Source organism: Contarinia nasturtii, unplaced genomic scaffold, assembly GCF_009176525.2.
Source record: "Contarinia nasturtii isolate CC-2019 unplaced genomic scaffold, AAFC_CNas_1.1 Cnas_scaffold_1037, whole genome shotgun sequence".
Classification (NCBI taxonomy): Eukaryota; Metazoa; Arthropoda; class Insecta; order Diptera; family Cecidomyiidae; genus Contarinia; species Contarinia nasturtii.
The window spans coordinates 1,426,045-1,442,521 of record NW_022198383.1 but is presented as its reverse complement, the minus strand read 5'-3'; the positions used below and the strand labels follow the sequence as shown (position 1 = coordinate 1,442,521).

Genomic DNA, 16,477 nt, shown 5'->3' with positions numbered 1-16,477 from the left:
TTACCATATCTGATAGTGTCCACCTTCCATACAATGGTAATATTGGATTGTTTTCCGTATTTTTCCATTGCAATAATTAAAATGTTCTTTTTAATATGGCAGTTCATACAAAAGGACATTTATGTGGATCCATTTGGATGTACATTGTGCAAATCTACAAAGGCAGCTGCTTTACAAGTGGGTCTTGGTCTCATTCAACCGTTGATTTTAGTGCCAGCTTCAACATTTATGTTTGCCACAAGACATTTCACGTATCGCATCCCATCGCCAATAAGTGATACCAAAAACTTTTGGAATTTTTGTAAAAAAGTCTACAAACCGTTGCAATATAGAATGGGCATAAATGCTGGTCTTCAAACGCTCTTGGCCTTTTTCATCACACACATGGAGGAAAATCATTTCTTTTATTTGCAAAAAGCAATTGTCAAGCGCGAGCAAAAGGTCGAAGTTGAAGAATCATAGATTGTTAATGTTGAAACGAATGCATGTAGTGGCTGGAACACTCTTATTGGAGTATAGAAATCACATTTTTTTAGACGATTTAAATAAAGAAATTTAATTTAGATTTCAATGACATACATTTCATTTTACTCTAAACAAAAAACGTCGATTTTTCTGTTTTGTTATTACCAAAGAATATTTCAATTTTGAACATGGATTATTAACAAAATACAAAAGTACCTTCCACATAAATATATATATTTATGACTATTCAAAGAGGGTTCATCTAATTGAAAACACAAAATCACTAGTTTTTGACTGTAATTTATTCCGTTTGTTCGCTTATTTCGATTGTTATTTTGATGTCGTAAAAATAACCTGGCAGTGGAATAGCATCACATTGATAATTGGGAATTTAGGAAAACAAAAATACAAATTAATCAATGAAGCCAAAAAAGTAACACTTTTTTTTCCTTTTCAATATCTTAATGGAAAACATTCAACAAAAAAATGACCAAATTAGTGGCAAATATTTTGTTTATTTGCACTGAGAATTCAAAATGAAAAAAAAAAAATGGAGTTAAATCAACAAAATTTATGTTCAAATAGGAAAAATAATAAATTTTCACTGCTGAATTTCGACGATTCTTAAAATCTAATTACCTTACTATCCTCTAAATTTTTCGTCATTTCAAAAATATTATTCTGTTTTTCATTTTCATTTCTTTTTAAAGGTTATTGATATAGTATATAGATCTATTTCAAATGATTACTAATTTTAAGTAATTGTTCATCGCATTGATGAGTGACATTTCTGAATATGAAATTGACAAGTACCGTCTGATCTTTGATTGTGACAAGTCACAACCGCGTTTTGAATTTGTTTAATAACATTTGTTTGGCATTGCCATGAGATGTGTGAATTATTCTTATTCAGAAATGGATGTAATATGCGGGTGTTTGAAATTTTAAAAATATTAAAAATAAAAACATTTAAATCGCAAGAATAAATTGATTTGAAAAAAAAAGAACGTATATTAATGTTAAGGGGAAATCGTCGAAATATGTTAAACGTGTATTTTCATGACAAATGACAAACCGCATTCTTTTCGAATGTAGTCAACATATTTTGAGCAGCAGTGGTTACTACTTTGTGTTTGTATCTGGTTTGTCATGATGATGAAATTTACAGCGTTAGCATACACCAACTTTGGATGATTGGCGACGATCATAGATATCACGATACTCTCCGTAGGTCATGTGGGTTTCAGATGATTGGTATCGTGTCAATTTAATCGATTCCCGAACTTCAGGCGAAATGTGGCCACGATAACCGCCTTTACGGAGCAAAGAATCAATTGTCTGAATTTGATCCCATCCTAAAATATCAAGCAATTTTTTATTGTTGGATTATAATTTGTTGAAAAAAAAATGTCTTATAAAAATATGTACCTTGTTCTGAAGCCACTTTTGGAAGATATGTAGCACTTCGTTTGCTACCACGCTCATTCAGAAATTCGATGCGGATGCCGTGTACACCAATAGTCCAATCAAGAAAATTATCGGCTTCTTCAAAATTCTACAAAATATACGTACAATGGTAAGCATAATGGCCACCAAATCACACTGAATTTTGAAAATTGAAATTTATCTTACTTGCAAGATTGAAACAGAGACAGTCAACTTGGAAAATTCGTCACGAGAAATGGGAGGGAAACGGCTGTCAGACAATGAGCTGGTGAGTGCATATTCTTTGAGACCTGTCAATTCATACATTTCAAGATGAAAATACGAAAAAAAAAGCTTTCTATCCACAAAATGTTCACTCACCTGAATGCAAATTCATCGAGTTGAATGTTCCAATACAACCGCGCAATCTTCGATCTCTTCCAATATGCCAAGTCACAAACAATGGGCTTGAAATTTGAATAAATCATAATATTAGTTAGTTGAGTGACATTTTCGAAACAATGAAGGTGGACACCATTATTAATAAAATCTACTTACTAGGCTTCGTTAGTGAAGTTGGCTTCTGGTGGGTCATCAATATGATAGAGTTTACGGTGTAAAGTTTCGAAACAAAAGAAGCACATTTCTGGGCTTGCAACTTGTTCAATGCCACCATAACCGTTTGAGCAAACGCCATTATGATTGCTGGCATGATTGTGAGTGCTGTTTGAAGAACCAGCGGTGCCATTTGTTTTGGCATGAGTATGATTGCAATGTTGGTTATTCATTCTTTGTTTCTTTGTGCCACAACAACTGGATGACATTCTATGCTAAACAGAAATTGTTGTTTTTTTTATTTCTTTCGATTTAAATCAAATTCGGTTCTGATGAAAATCCAAAATAAATCCAATCAAATAAAATGTCTTGTCGTTTTTTTTTGTTGTAGTAAATGTGCGATCCGATACTCCGAATGAAATATATTTATTGTCTTTCTTTCACCACAGCAAACTGTATGTTCTGCGATTGCTATCTTTGTTTACGTTTATTGCTGTTTCGTTGGTTGCGACGGTGTCGCCTCTACGTTAACACGTCTTTCTATACAAATTAAACATACAAAAACACAATATTATAACTGCATCATTTCAAGGTTGTATTGGAATAAATTATTCCGAACAATAAAAATAAAAATTAAAAAAAAAAAAAATCCGAAAATTACATTTTGGAAAAAAAAATATAAAAAATGCGTTTCTTACCAATTTGTTGAGTATGGATTATGTTTTGACGGATGTGCGCGTTTGTTTATTTTTTTTCTTCTATTTTTACTCTAAAATGTAACTAATGATGTAACTACTGGAAATCAATATTTGTGTTTTTTTTTGGTCGAATAAAGAAAACAATAAATCAACGCACTAGAGCCTATTTTTGTAGGTGTACAGTTAAAGGCCAGATTCAGAAAATGTCGTGTATGTGCGTGTTCATCCGAACAACAAAATCAGTGTGCAGGTTTTTCTTTGTTCGGTGCTTTCACTCTTCGCCTATTATGGTTGCTCGTTCTTTTGATTTCGATGTTGTTTTTAAGCGACAAAGAGAAAACGAAAGTGAAATTTTTCGATATCACGCACACACATTGGCCTTCACTATGATTTAACAGAACAAAGAATGTTTGAAATTTCGCGAATATTTTTCATACTGCAGTCATTATAGCACAAAGAAATCGTCAATTTTTTTTTCTCGGCCGCACCACTTCTTTATTCTTGAACGACGTCCACCATAACTAAAACCAGCTGCTATTATGACACCTTCGTCGTATTCACAACACAAAGAAAATGTTCATAACAAAATGAAATGGATACGTTCAAGGCAGACAAATCAATACACTTGACATTGAACGCACGGCGAATTGAATGCATTAGTTTCAAAATGAGCGTTTTTTTAAACTTATTCAAATTTGAATATTTTTTTTGGTTTTCATAATATATTTTACAGTATTTTTTCTGTGCACAAATTGATAACTAAAATTAATTAAAACTATTACACATTGGCTACAAAATTAATTCCATTAGAACGAAATTAGCTTTGAAGATGCTTAATCTCTTTATAAACAATTTTGTTTATACAGCGTTTTTCAATTGAAATATGCGTCATTTCCATGTAACTCAATATTGAGTCGCAGTATACTATGCAGTATGGATCTTTTTTCAACTTACTAGTTAACGATCGCATTAGTCACTCACAGAACATAATTTTTTCGTGAACATTCTTTAGTGTGTGTTCTGATATGTTAGATATTTCATCATTTTAAACAAATCTTTTTCGAATCAACCAAATTCAAATAATTGTTTTCGCATTTATTTTATTTTGAAAAAATCATAAAATGGGTGTTCGCGGATTAAAAACATTTTTGGAGCGTAATAATCAAATTCATCCAATAAACATCGATGATGAAGTTAAAAACTGGAAAAGGTAAAATTGCGCGATAAGAAAGCTAAATATGCTGGTAAAGGGTGGGCTCTCATGATCATCATACCATACTTAGAATATGCCACACACTGCACAACTTGGTGAAATTTTTTTAATCTCTATTTTTTGAGAAATTCAGCACCCATTTACCAGCATATGTAGCCTATATATGTTCACTAGTGGAAGTATCCATTTTTTTGTTCAACAGTGCACATCCACAAAAAACGCCGATAATTGTCGTGGATTTTCTGAGCCTTGCAATTGGCATAACGACGGACAAAAGCGATGCCATTTGCGGTGGCCGTCATCAAATCGTTTTGAATTCCTGGAAGAAGCTTTTGGACGCATTCCAAGCAACTGGATGTGAATTGGTATTTTTTTCTGATTTAGGCATCCAAGAAGCAAAAATTGATGTGTGGAATGGTCGTCGTGATCAAGAATTTCAGACTAACGTTGATTTATATAATATGATTGAGCACGGTTTACCGTTATCGCGAATTGTTGCTGAAAACGATGACAAGTGTACACTAAAATCACTGTTCTATGGAATGGCACAGGTTGCAAGAAGATATGGTGAATTTCATTACTCAACAAAATACGAATGCGATTTGGAAATTGCACAGTATGCTAAGCAGCACAACTGTTTGGCGGTCATAACAAACGACACCGATTTTCTTATATTCGATGGAGCTTGGAAACTGTGGTCGCCATCAGATGTTCGTTTGACTCCAGCCAATCGACTGACAACCGTTGAATACAATCGAAATAGCCTTGCAAACAAATGCTTACTGTCACAGAATCAACTACCATTATTTGCAACTTTGATCGGTAATGATTTCACGCATGGTTGCTACGATCAATTGGGAAAGTTTCATGGAAGCTTGGGACCATTTCGAATGAAATTTCAAAACGTCGCCAACTTTGTACGTCTAGTTTGGCGTGCAAACCTTACTGATTCCGACATCCAAAAAATTGTCGTTCGTGTTTTTGGTTATGCTGATGATGAAAAAAATGAAATGATTAAAAACAGCATCAAATCATATGATACCAATTTTATACCAGCGGCTATTGACGATCCAATTGAGGAAAAACTACAAAACACAGCACTATATCGCATATACATGGATAACATGTGTCCAATATATGGAAGTTCACTTGGATTTTACGATATGCGTGGCTCCGAGGCGATTATTAACATACCAAAGCTGTTAAACGACTGGATAAAACGCAGAAAAGGCATTTTGTTGCAGCGTTACAACAACAAGTCTTTGACTTTTACTCTATTGGCGAAGAGAAATGTCAACGAAAACTGTCTGGCTTATACAGAAACTCCAATTTACCCAGATTGTAAGTCAATTTTTGTTTTTGAAATTACTGTCAGTTGCCAACTTTTTTTTTAAACTCGCTCTTTTCTTACTTCAGTCGAGGTACCTATAGATGACTTGTATGTCGAGAACGAGGAACTTGATGATATCGCAATCATCGAAATTCGTTGGAAGCTCTTTGGATGGATCATGTCATTTTCGGAAGAAGTCATTTCTACCATCAAGAAATTGCCACAGAAATATTTGCTCATCAGCACCATTCTTTATGCTTTGGTCAAGGTATATTTCTTTCTTATACAAATAGGTCGATTCACATATTCACCAATTTCTTTTTAACTTCATTAGGAAGGTATATTCAGCATTGAAGAGGCCGATGGTATCTTGTACACCGAGTACAAAGTGTATTTGGATGAAACGGGAAATGCACAGTATCCAAATGTACTTGTGACTCGTTACGTGCGCGCCGCACATATTTACAACAATGTTTTCTCACAAGTTCGACATAATTTTGGCATCGCCGGCCTTCTTCCATCGATTGAGGTATAAATTAATATGACAACAAAGCTTAATTCATTTTTGAGTAATTTATCGAACTTTGCAATTTTCAGGAGGTCATGCAATTTGACGGCGTTTTCTTTCAAAAACTGATGGAAAAAATGACCAAAATGAAAATTACGGAACGCGAAAATTTGATGGCTCCACTACAAAAATATCGAATTCATGCTCTGGACTTCGAAAATTAAAGCACTCATTGTTGGCATCAAAAGACAACAAACAACCTTTATGGTTCCAAACATTTATTACTATGACTACATTTATTCTTAACCAAAACCATTTTATATTTTTTTTTTCAAACATATGTTTAATGTCAGAGACTAAAAAAAAACAATAAAGCATGTTATTTACATGATTCAATTCGTTTCCTGTTAGCTTTTTACGTTCCATATTTATTGCCATTAAATTGAAAATGCACCAAAGAAATCTATTATCATTTGTATTAAACTAAAGACAAATAACAGCGTATTGTTGAAATGATTTTTTTGGGGATAGCAGTATTGGCTGCAATATTCTGAAAAAGAAGACTTTTGATATATATTTGAAAGAGTAAAATATATTTCATTAGTAGTTTTGGCAAAGTACAATCTCACTATCAATCGAAACATACGTGCTGAGATTTGTACATTGGATAAATGCGGGTATGAAAACATTATTTATTACTTTTATCCAGTTTTCGGTGCATTATACGCTATGCAGATTTCTTTAAAGTTCATATCGAAAAGACGCACGTGAAAATTTGAATTTTTTTATTGTCAAACAATGATGGAATGAATATCGAATGACGTCGCAATCGATATCACAAGAGAATTACATGCTTACTGCATAACAACTAAATCAATAAATAAAACTCGAAATTTTGAATTTTGTTCTTAAATGGCAACATTGTTTGTATTTATTCAACATCACATACTATATTGAATAATTGGTATTCAAGTTCATTTAACTGAAAAAGTATGTCGAGTCTTTCACACTGTTTAAGTCAAATTCACCCTTTTTCGGAATTTGCATGAATTTATGCTCGTGCTTGGGAACAACTTTTTCTTCAGCCCTCTTTTTTTTTGTTGCCTCTATTTTTCGTTTTATTCGTCTCTTTTTGTTGCTTTTCATTGAATTCTCTGTAAAATAAGAATAAGAGAATTAGAGAACAATTAGTCAATTTTCTCAATCTGCAAATTGAATTCCAATGTTCAATATTTGAATTGACTTACACTACATATTTCTGATAAAATGCTTCGGCTAAATCCTCTAGAATGGGTTGTGAGTGTAGTAAAATAAATTGTTGGCGGCATATCTGATTCATAATCGGCACTGTACTAGGATGTGTCCAAAAACAGTCATGCACACTCACAAATGTCACGCCAGCCCTTTCACAATTCAATGCCGTCAACATCATGTGGCATGCGTCCAGCGAGTGAATGAAATTTGGTGGAAAGCCATTTTTCTCTTTGATTGCATTAACAACCATTTTCGAATTAATTATGGACTTAATTGTCGCTTTTGATGTTAGTTTATTCTCCTTAATATATGGCTGTATTATCGGTAAACCCAATGGTGTTGTCCATTCGACATGTTGCATTCGAATTTTGTCGGATATAAGACGAGCACTATCGGTGAGCCAATCTTGAATTTCACGTGCCGATTTAAACATTTCCGATAATGATAAAAACGTTTTCTGCATCAAATAAAACGATGCGACCTTCAATTGATCGGATGGAAAATCAATGTTTTTCAATTGCTTTTTAATCTGTAGTGTAGCACCGAATGTTGTGACACCGTAAACTGTTGTCATTACGGTTTGTTTGACTATTTTCCGTTTGATTAGTCCCTCCAATTCGATTGCTACTTTCACACCATTTTCAGCATCAATCTGGCGAAGCTCTTCAACTCGATTTGCTACGGTCGAATAAACATCTTGTGGCACATTCGATGGTGCGAGATTTACACTAAATCAAAGATACACAACATTTTAGATTAGAAACAAATAAATTCAATGTTCTAATTTTCAAATTGATACCGTTTCTTACCTAATCGCTCCATATTCATCGCGACCCAATGCCGCGTAGTGCTGCAAACCATTACATGAACCGTCTTGATGAATTGGAAGGCCACTCATGTATTCAGCTGGATTCGGCGAACGCATTGCACTGCCTATTTCCATGCATGCAGCTAGTGTTTGCCAAGGATCATCAGAATTCAACCACCATTGACGTCCATCCAATGGGTTATCAGCCGAATCGATTATGTCGTCTATGATTTCATTGGCATAGAGCAAACGATCGTGGACCGATGCTCGTTTCTTTAATCCCGTTAAATTGATGCAATGTAATTTCAGCCAATCTAATCCATTTTCACCCAGTGGTTGTTTTTGATAGAAACACAGCATTGAACGCGTCAAATCAGCACTTAGATGTGTTAAATGTGGAGGCACTACAAAAAAGGAGGGTGATAGACGCACGTATTACTTCAATTGAACAGAAAACTGAATTTCGTGTAATATTATACAAAAATATTATTTTTCCTAACAAACTTTTTCCCAAAATTTCGGGATTTTTTTCAAGAAATTTTCCGAAGAAATTAAAAAAAAACTTTCTCTCTCTTCCTTACCTGGATAGTTTCTTCCTCTAAAATCTAAATTTGTTGGTAACCAAATTGCTCGATCTCGAAAATGATTCGCCAATGATAATTTATACAAAGTGTCAGTGTACACGCTGAGCAATTCATTTTGTTGTTTTTTGTATTTATCAATATTTTCAATTTTCATATTTTCAAATTGTTTCCATGTAATTCCGCGATATCGAAGATGTTCATCTGTTACCATATCGTCTGGCGTCAACGGCACATCAAGCTTATTATTACCCCCAAGATTGAATACTTTAATAGCCAAGTCCAAAATTGTGGTATTCACCCGCCAAGGTATACTGCCCAATTGATTGCATGCGTCTAACGGCGGATATAATTGTTCTTGTGGTGTTTGACACACCATATTATGTTGATGCGTAAAATTGTACGGCAATCGCAGTAAAACAGTGAGTGATTGTAAATAGCCGCCATTTTCACCCGATGTCCAAGGGATCGGTGGACAAAGCATTGGCACTTCATTTGTTTTAAATATCATTGTATCTCGCTTTGATTCCGTCAATAATTTTGCAAAAACTGGATGTGGTTGAATTTCTTCATAGCTTTGTAGATTCCGATTTCGAAACAATGAATATAGCACGGGTACATAATTGGTTTGTGTATTTTTTGTTTTCAAAATATTTGCATCAATTTTGATATCGTCTAATAAAATTTTAAACAACCATTTACCAATGTCAATCTTAACACCCCATGGCCAAACAATATCTTTTTGAAATATGCACGGCCCACTTTGACGCGAATGATGAATGATTCGTTGCCACAACTGTCGCGGATTGTCTGAACAATTTCCAGAGCACAGAATTTCACTATATATTTTATATAACGAACGAACTTTTTCATTGATACCATTTTGTTCGCGCAACTTTGTGTGGTAACGATTCATCACTTTTGCACCCAATTCTGTGTAAAGTTGCAAAACTGTCGGCGAATGCGCATCAGAGACAGCTGCCAGTGCTTCTAGCTCATTGATTAACAAGTCTGTGTATTCGTCGGGTGTGAGTAGGCGCATGTACGGATAAATGTTTAGCAATTTTGTTGACTTTCTGTACACTTTATGCTGTGAAATGCTCATTTTTCTTCGAATGGCATGCAAAATATCCGCTCGCCATTGATTTGTCAATTTTTCGAGGATCTCGCGGTGGGTTATCACGTTTTCGTTTGAATATTTTGATGAATCCAGCATTGTTATGTTTTTTACAGTGATGTAACCTTGTTTTTCATTTTTAATTTGCTCTTCGGTGTATTCATTTAGCTCATCGGCACTAAAACCACTTCGTGGTCTTGCGATTGTGTGGCTATTCTCTGTTTTCAACTGAAGAGATTGAGAGGAATGGTTTTGGATTAGAAATAATGCATATAATTTATTTTTCCAAAATGAAAAATCGACATAAATGTTGGCACCTACCATTTCTGTGGGAGGTACTTCAATACTTTGAATGCCTTCGTTCAAAGAGTCCAGCAATTTGTTTGAATAGACCAATTGTGGCGGTGAGTAAACCGGCACAAAGGATGGATGAATTCTTCGCATGGCTTGCAACACAAATGTTCGTTGATTCTTGATAAATGTCGATTTATCCATTATATCGTTCAGCGAAATACCCTGGAACCACAAATAACAATTGACATAGCAATAAAATTGACGCAAAAATGATAGTTATAAGCACAGACATTTTACAAATATATTTTTAAGCCGATGAAGTAACTGTGCTGCAGCAATGTGCGGTAAAGGTTAATGGGGATTGGTTTCAATTTTAATAAAAATGAAAATTTTAACATTTTTAGTGAAAAGAACGCTAAGAATTCATCTTTTAGATCACCCTCCTCGGAGAATCTGAGCTCGCACATTACTGATATTTACACGAAGAAAAAGAGAAAGACAGATGAGATGGCTGAAAAAAATTCAGTAAAATGTCTGTTAAAGCTGTTCTCTTATCATACCTGTTGTTCTGCTTTCTTCTCAAATTGTTTGATTAGTGTTAAATTTTTGTCTGACTCTTGCATGCGACCCAAGCAATCGAAAATGTTCATATAAGCTTGTGGTGTAATTGGCAATTTATCCGCCACCAAAATATTATAAATTTCATCAACACTAGACCATTTAACCATTTCAGCATATTTAGCCATTAAATCAATGTACAATATGGAATCTTTCAGCGTATATTCGCGTTTTTCAATGTGATTACTTGCTCTGATCGATTTTAAAACGGCAAATGCACGATCCGTAAGATTTTCACTAATACACGCATTGATATAACACCTTAAATTTTGAGTCAATGACGCATGCAAATGCTTTTCATGGTCAAATGAATCAAACTGTTTTTGAAGATCTGAATCTTCTTGGTTCACTGGTAATTTAGATTTCTTAATTCTTTCTTCTGGTGGCGGTACAGCTTTAACAAATTTTTCAAAACTGTCCATAAATTTGTGTATTAGTTCCGTATTGTTCTGCAATTTTGTTTTAAAACTTTCGGGTATATATATCACTGGTTCTTCATTCAGAGACAACATTTGTGAATTTTCATTTTGATTTGAGTTTGCTGTATCATTGACAAATCGTGGTAAATTAACACGTGACATCAATTTTAACGGCCGCTTTATTTGGTTATTGAATGTTGCATCAGTTACTGAAATGTTAAATTTCGTCAAAATGAATGTGATTTTAAAGAGATTTTTTTAACTTACGCTGTGTAACATTCGTTTGTTCTGTTCGAATAATTTTTATTCTCCTCTGTGTTATTGGCTTAGTATTTTTTTGTATGTTTTCGTCGAGTGTTGAACTTTTTTGCCGGCAAATAATATTATTAAATAACAAATTTCGCCTTGAAGCTAAAAAATTAAATGGAAAAGAGTTTATCATTTATCAAATCGAAATATTCACCGTTCGAAGCTACACCCAAACATACCTGAACTACAGTTCCTCAACGCACTAAAATTTCTTTCCCCAATTACGTATTGGTAAATTGGAAGCCGAAATAAAAGGCGATTTTTATTACTAACTAAACTATTGATATACATAACACGTTCCATTATTTATTAATAAAACACTAAAATTAAAAACAAAAATATTCCAATGTGTTGTATTTATTGCGTAATGTATAGTTTCAAATGTCATCTCTAAAAAAAACTTTTTTTATCTCCGGCGAACATGTGTCTTAGATTTTGGTATTTACATCTGTCAAATGTGACACTTCGTAATGTCGATATAGACATTTGTTAAGTTTCATACTCTGACAATTTTTGTAGCATTTTTTTATTTTAAAAATATTACGGTTTATGAACTTTTATTTAAAAAATGGGATCCGAAGTAGAAGACATTCACATTGAAAAGATTTCATTAAGATATATTGTGTGGTTTACATTACAGATGATGTGAGACCTTCTACTGCTGACAGCGCTAGTTTTGTTTACATGGAAATTATTGAACTAAAAACGTTGAAAAATTCTTCATTGAAATCCGTTTTGTGTAGTCTATTGAAACGGTTATGATTATGTTATTTTTAAATAAAATAAAGATTCACAACTAATGCATCTGAACACAAGAAGAAGAAATCCTTCTGCTGGGTAGACCATAAGTCAATCATTTTATGAGCTAAAAAATTTCACATTTATACAAGCTACACATTAATAAGCGTGCTTTTTTAGTAAAAAGTTTTAATCATTGGCCGGTCAATACCTAGTATGAATCAAAGCCATTTTCTTAAACAGGCAATCAAACAGAGATGAATTGCGGCCAATACGCGAAATCCATGAAAATATAGATTCGTTGTATTCTAATCGTAGCCCCTATTCACTTGTTTCTTTTTTTAAAGAATGGCCAAATACGGTCCACAAATTGGTTTATTTAAGGATGTTCTAGGTATTTTTTTTTTGTTTGGTCACAAAATTTAAAGCTTGTAGGTATTAATAATAAAATTCCGTCTCTCAATTTATCGTATCAATATTTGAAGTCATTCCAATTTTAGCCATTCATTTTTTAGCCATTACACTGATTTAATACAAAGCAAATAATTAAAGAAACTTAAACCAAAGCATAAATCACCGTATTCTATTGTACGAAAATAAGTATTTATGCGAATAATATACAACCCTTAAAATAATTCGATCGCAACAAAGTGTAGTGTACCCAGTTAATTTAATTTCAGGATAAATCAAAATCCGTACCAAACTTACCGAAAGTGTTACCAAATTCCCTAAAAGTCGTACTAAATTGTCTTACATAGTCTCACCTTTTTCATAGAAGTTTTACAAAAGTACCTTAAATATCGTTTTTTGTTGTTGTTATAAATAAAAAGCGTTTTAAATGTATCGTTTGGTTTGAGTTTTAAAATGTATTTAATATTTTATTTAGTACAAATGCACTTTGAAATGATTTCTTATATAATTCTGAATACAATAATTTATGGTAATTGATTGATGCTAAGGACATTTAACTCAGTTAACACTGTATATACTTGCACTTTGTATTGATGGGCTGCAATGTGCACAATATAACCGTATAAGTTAAAGGCCCCCAGTTTCACTTGAACTTTGATTGAAGTGTAGCTTTGTCAAAGTAGAGTGGATAAAAGTATGATTCAATAAAATGGACTGAAACTAACACGCAGAAGTGTTTTTTTTTTCTTTTTAATTTGTGTGATTTCGAATGTTTGGAATTTCTTGTCTGGTATACAAATTCAGCTATTCAAAATTTGTAATATATTCGAATGCGTTCTAAGATTTTTGATTTGCAAATTGAGCTATTCGCGCAGAGTAATGTGTGAGTGGAAAATGTATTGTTTATTTATATTGACGAAAAACAGAGAGCGGATATTCATTTAAATGTTGAATTGTTAGAAAATCCGTTGATATTCGTATGCTCTTACATACTTTGTCTTAGTTCTTAAATTGTGTTTAAACTCATATTTGCAATGGGATTTGAAAGCCCGGGTTATATATTATCGCACTTAAAAATAAGAGTCTAACCATTTTCTTTCACATTTTTGCAAAATATTCGGAATATTCTCTCAGCTAATGCATATTCTTATTCATTGTGCCGTTGTGCAGCAAAACTATTACCAAGAAAAAATAAATAAATATTCTTGTTCAATATCGGAGACTACGATATAAAACGTGTAAGTTTGAAATTCTATTCTGCGATTTATATGAGATACTTGACATGTTTATATATAAATTGTACGTGAGATTTTGACATTTTTATTTCACGGCATAAATCAATAGTTTTAATAAATATATTTTTTTTATAAATGAAAAAGTCAAAAGAAGAATTTTCAATGTTTGCAACGCGATTTTAATACATCAATATGCAATAACAACCACGTTTCAATTCACTCTTCTTCTGAAATCATCATACATCAATTTACATTCTTGAGTGGACATTTGATACACTTAAAATGCTATCAAACACATAACACGATTCAAATTGTGTAAGGTTGCTGATTGAATTATTATTTTTTTTAGTTTAGTTTAGTTTTGAAAATTAAAGAACAAGTCTACTCCTTAGTAATTCGATAGCGTTTCAATGCATAAATTCGTATTTATTCATCAACAAATGTTCAAAATTCAAAATTTAACAAAAGAAATCACATAGATCATAATACTAACTGAAATACAATAAATAGACTTAATTCAATTTAAATACTTGCATTACTGTAAACATCATGATTATAACTAAAAAAATTTATTTAAAAAATAGTTGATAGTACAAAAAAAAATATCTATTAAAAAAATCTACGGAAATATTATAAATAAAAGGATGATCCTGTCTTGAAATGGGGGTAGAGCTATTAAATCATTAATTTTTAATGAATTATGGATGCCATTGAAAGTCTGTTGAAGCTCCATACTCTGGACAATTTCAAGTGCTTCATCTGCTTGTCGATTCAGATGTTCGAAGAACTGCCAAAAAGTTCATTCCCATTGGCTTCATTCACTGGATTCAAGCACAAACTATAAAGGTTCCTTGCGTTGGTGAAGGATCCTTTGATTTTGAATTCAGTTATTGAATGAAATCAAGGTGAATGAGGTATTCCATTAGCGTCTAAATCAGAATGCGAACGAACCATTGAAAAGTTGTGAAAATGGAGAATATCCACAGACTTCTCTGGTCGTCTGTCATGTTCATTTGGTAAAATGGATTGTTCATGTTTTTAAACAAACATCGTAAAATAGTAAAATTTTACAAATTGCACATTATCGAAATCGTTTGCATAAATGTTCATGATATTTGTTTGTGTTTTTTGAATTGATTTAACATATGTAGTCATAAAACGAATGTCGATTAATCGAGATTCTTAGTGGGTAAGGTTTAAAAAAGTGGTTTGAATTATTTATCGTTAACTTTTAAAAAGGTGTTGGAATTGATTCATGGTTTATTTGCGTTGTATTTTGAAATTTATATCGAATTTTTTTTTTCATTTAATAAATTTTTTTATTTGAATTGGAAATTGAATCGAGTGAAACGAATATTTCATTTAATGATAAATATTCAACGTTGCTTGTATATTTCACGATTAACAAACATGATAAAAGTTTTGTTTGTTAAGGTCTATAAATTTTTTCGGTAATTTCTTTATTTTCGCGAAATGAAATGCATTTGGAAAAAGGTCAATCGATCAATAGAGATGATACCAGTAGAATAAGTAATTAAATTGTTTATCTTATTATGGTAGAAATGGTAGCAGACATTTTTCATCACTTTATAATAGTAGTTTTGTGTAAAAGATTCGTAGATAATAATAATAATATTAATGGCATTCGTGCACTTTTGAATCGTCGATTTTTTTTTTTTTGTTTTATTTTTTGTTAGAATATATTGAATGATTGAGTCTAAAGAATTTTGATATATTATATTGGATTAACTAGTGACAACAAATATAATGGAAATTCGAAAAAAACAGCGATTGTTAAAATCCGTTAAAATATTTTGCTTAAATGTGATTCATTTTTATGTTTTATTCCATCAAATAATGACAGTGAATGTTCAAACAGTTGCTATTTGAACATATTTTGCATTTATCTCGAGGCAAGTAATTTTATTCGAAGAGTCCACACTGGGGAAAATATTCTTTTAATATTCATAGCATCGGCAACAGTTGCGTAAGATTGACATTTGAGAAGAAAATGTGACATTAAATTTGATTCAAAGATTTTGTAATCGTTGCCATTTAATGGAAATGTTGAAAACGTTTTAATTCTATTTAGGGTGCCGATAAATTCAGTGAATATTAAAAAGAAAAGAAAAATGTGTATCAAAATCATGGATGAATGAATATTGATATATCGCTGTTCTGTTTATTAAGTGTCGCTTCTAAAATTTAACTGCACTAATTTATATCGGTCTGTGGATTAACAGACCGTTTCTTTTATGTTCGAGCAATTTTGTTCTACCTATTTTCAATATGTTTTTCACTTATTCATAAATCAATTAAACAGTTTTTTATTCATTCATTCAAACTGTCGCGGAATATGTTTTAATAAGATTTAATGAGACTGGAAACATATTACTGGCTATTTTACTATAAAGTTTTGTTTTGGTCTTCCCACGTTTTGTAATTATACGTTTTTTTCTTCTTATTATTTTTGTTTAATTTTTTACGATTATGGAATTT

The 16,477-nt window shown here is 32.3% G+C and overlaps 4 protein-coding genes across 4 annotated transcripts in view; 2 read left to right on the top strand and 2 right to left on the bottom strand.

Annotated features, from left to right (window-relative positions):
• Positions 1 to 574, top strand: part of LOC116344471 — a 1,268-nt gene extending 694 nt beyond the window's left edge. Inside the window, exons 2-3 of the mRNA XM_031773022.1 lie at positions 1 to 36; positions 103 to 574. The exon at positions 1 to 36 is cut by the window's left edge and continues 336 nt beyond it. Of these exons, the coding sequence (XP_031628882.1) occupies positions 1 to 36; positions 103 to 462 (396 nt within the window). The 3' untranslated portion in view covers positions 463 to 574. The remainder of the gene's footprint in view (positions 37 to 102) is intronic.
• An 878-nt stretch (positions 575 to 1,452) lies between these two features.
• LOC116344463 (uncharacterized protein CG5902) lies at positions 1,453 to 3,684 on the bottom strand. The gene is made up of 6 exons (XM_031773015.1): positions 3,144 to 3,684; positions 2,449 to 2,985; positions 2,272 to 2,357; positions 2,098 to 2,201; positions 1,894 to 2,020; positions 1,453 to 1,820 (listed from the first exon to the last, which is right to left on the bottom strand). The coding sequence occupies exons 2-6, from the start codon at positions 2,712 to 2,714 to the stop codon at positions 1,636 to 1,638; spliced, it is 768 nt and encodes a 255-aa protein (XP_031628875.1). The 5' UTR covers positions 2,715 to 2,985; positions 3,144 to 3,684; the 3' UTR covers positions 1,453 to 1,635.
• A 418-nt stretch (positions 3,685 to 4,102) lies between these two features.
• Positions 4,103 to 6,564, top strand: LOC116344108 (constitutive coactivator of PPAR-gamma-like protein 1). The gene is made up of 5 exons (XM_031772518.1): positions 4,103 to 4,353; positions 4,559 to 5,697; positions 5,773 to 5,954; positions 6,021 to 6,215; positions 6,284 to 6,564. The coding sequence occupies exons 1-5, from the start codon at positions 4,265 to 4,267 to the stop codon at positions 6,416 to 6,418; spliced, it is 1,740 nt and encodes a 579-aa protein (XP_031628378.1). The 5' UTR covers positions 4,103 to 4,264; the 3' UTR covers positions 6,419 to 6,564.
• Positions 6,565 to 7,161: 597 nt separating this feature from the next.
• LOC116344206 (DNA-directed RNA polymerase, mitochondrial) lies at positions 7,162 to 11,998 on the bottom strand. The gene is made up of 8 exons (XM_031772653.1): positions 11,774 to 11,998; positions 11,553 to 11,696; positions 10,809 to 11,494; positions 10,276 to 10,470; positions 8,838 to 10,182; positions 8,258 to 8,660; positions 7,442 to 8,176; positions 7,162 to 7,348 (listed from the first exon to the last, which is right to left on the bottom strand). Exons 1-8 carry the CDS (start codon positions 11,895 to 11,897, stop codon positions 7,276 to 7,278), a joined length of 3,705 nt encoding a protein of 1,234 aa, XP_031628513.1. The 5' UTR covers positions 11,898 to 11,998; the 3' UTR covers positions 7,162 to 7,275.
• Positions 11,999 to 16,477: the final 4,479 nt, after the last annotated feature.

Bases quoted from the DNA above. Each gene is read 5' to 3' on its own strand.
- LOC116344463 (XM_031773015.1), bottom strand. From the start codon at position 2,714: ATGTCATCCAGTTGTTGTGGCACAAAGAAACAAAGAATGAATAACCAA. The intron at 2,358-2,448 runs GTAAGTAGATTT...TCAAATTTCAAG, and splicing joins AACTTCACTAACGAAGCCTA to CCCATTGTTTGTGACTTGGC. The intron at 1,821-1,893 runs GTACATATTTTT...TTGATATTTTAG, and splicing joins AAAAGTGGCTTCAGAACAAG to GATGGGATCAAATTCAGACA.
- LOC116344108 (XM_031772518.1), top strand. From the start codon at position 4,265: ATGGGTGTTCGCGGATTAAAAACATTTTTGGAGCGTAATAATCAAATT. The intron at 5,955-6,020 runs GTATATTTCTTT...TAACTTCATTAG, and splicing joins TTCTTTATGCTTTGGTCAAG to GAAGGTATATTCAGCATTGA. The intron at 6,216-6,283 runs GTATAAATTAAT...TGCAATTTTCAG, and splicing joins GCCTTCTTCCATCGATTGAG to GAGGTCATGCAATTTGACGG.
- LOC116344206 (XM_031772653.1), bottom strand. From the start codon at position 11,897: ATGGAACGTGTTATGTATATCAATAGTTTAGTTAGTAATAAAAATCGC. The intron at 10,471-10,808 runs GTATGATAAGAG...TTGTGGTTCCAG, and splicing joins AGAAGAAAGCAGAACAACAG to GGTATTTCGCTGAACGATAT. The intron at 8,177-8,257 runs GTAAGAAACGGT...TCTTTGATTTAG, and splicing joins GATGAATATGGAGCGATTAG to TGTAAATCTCGCACCATCGA.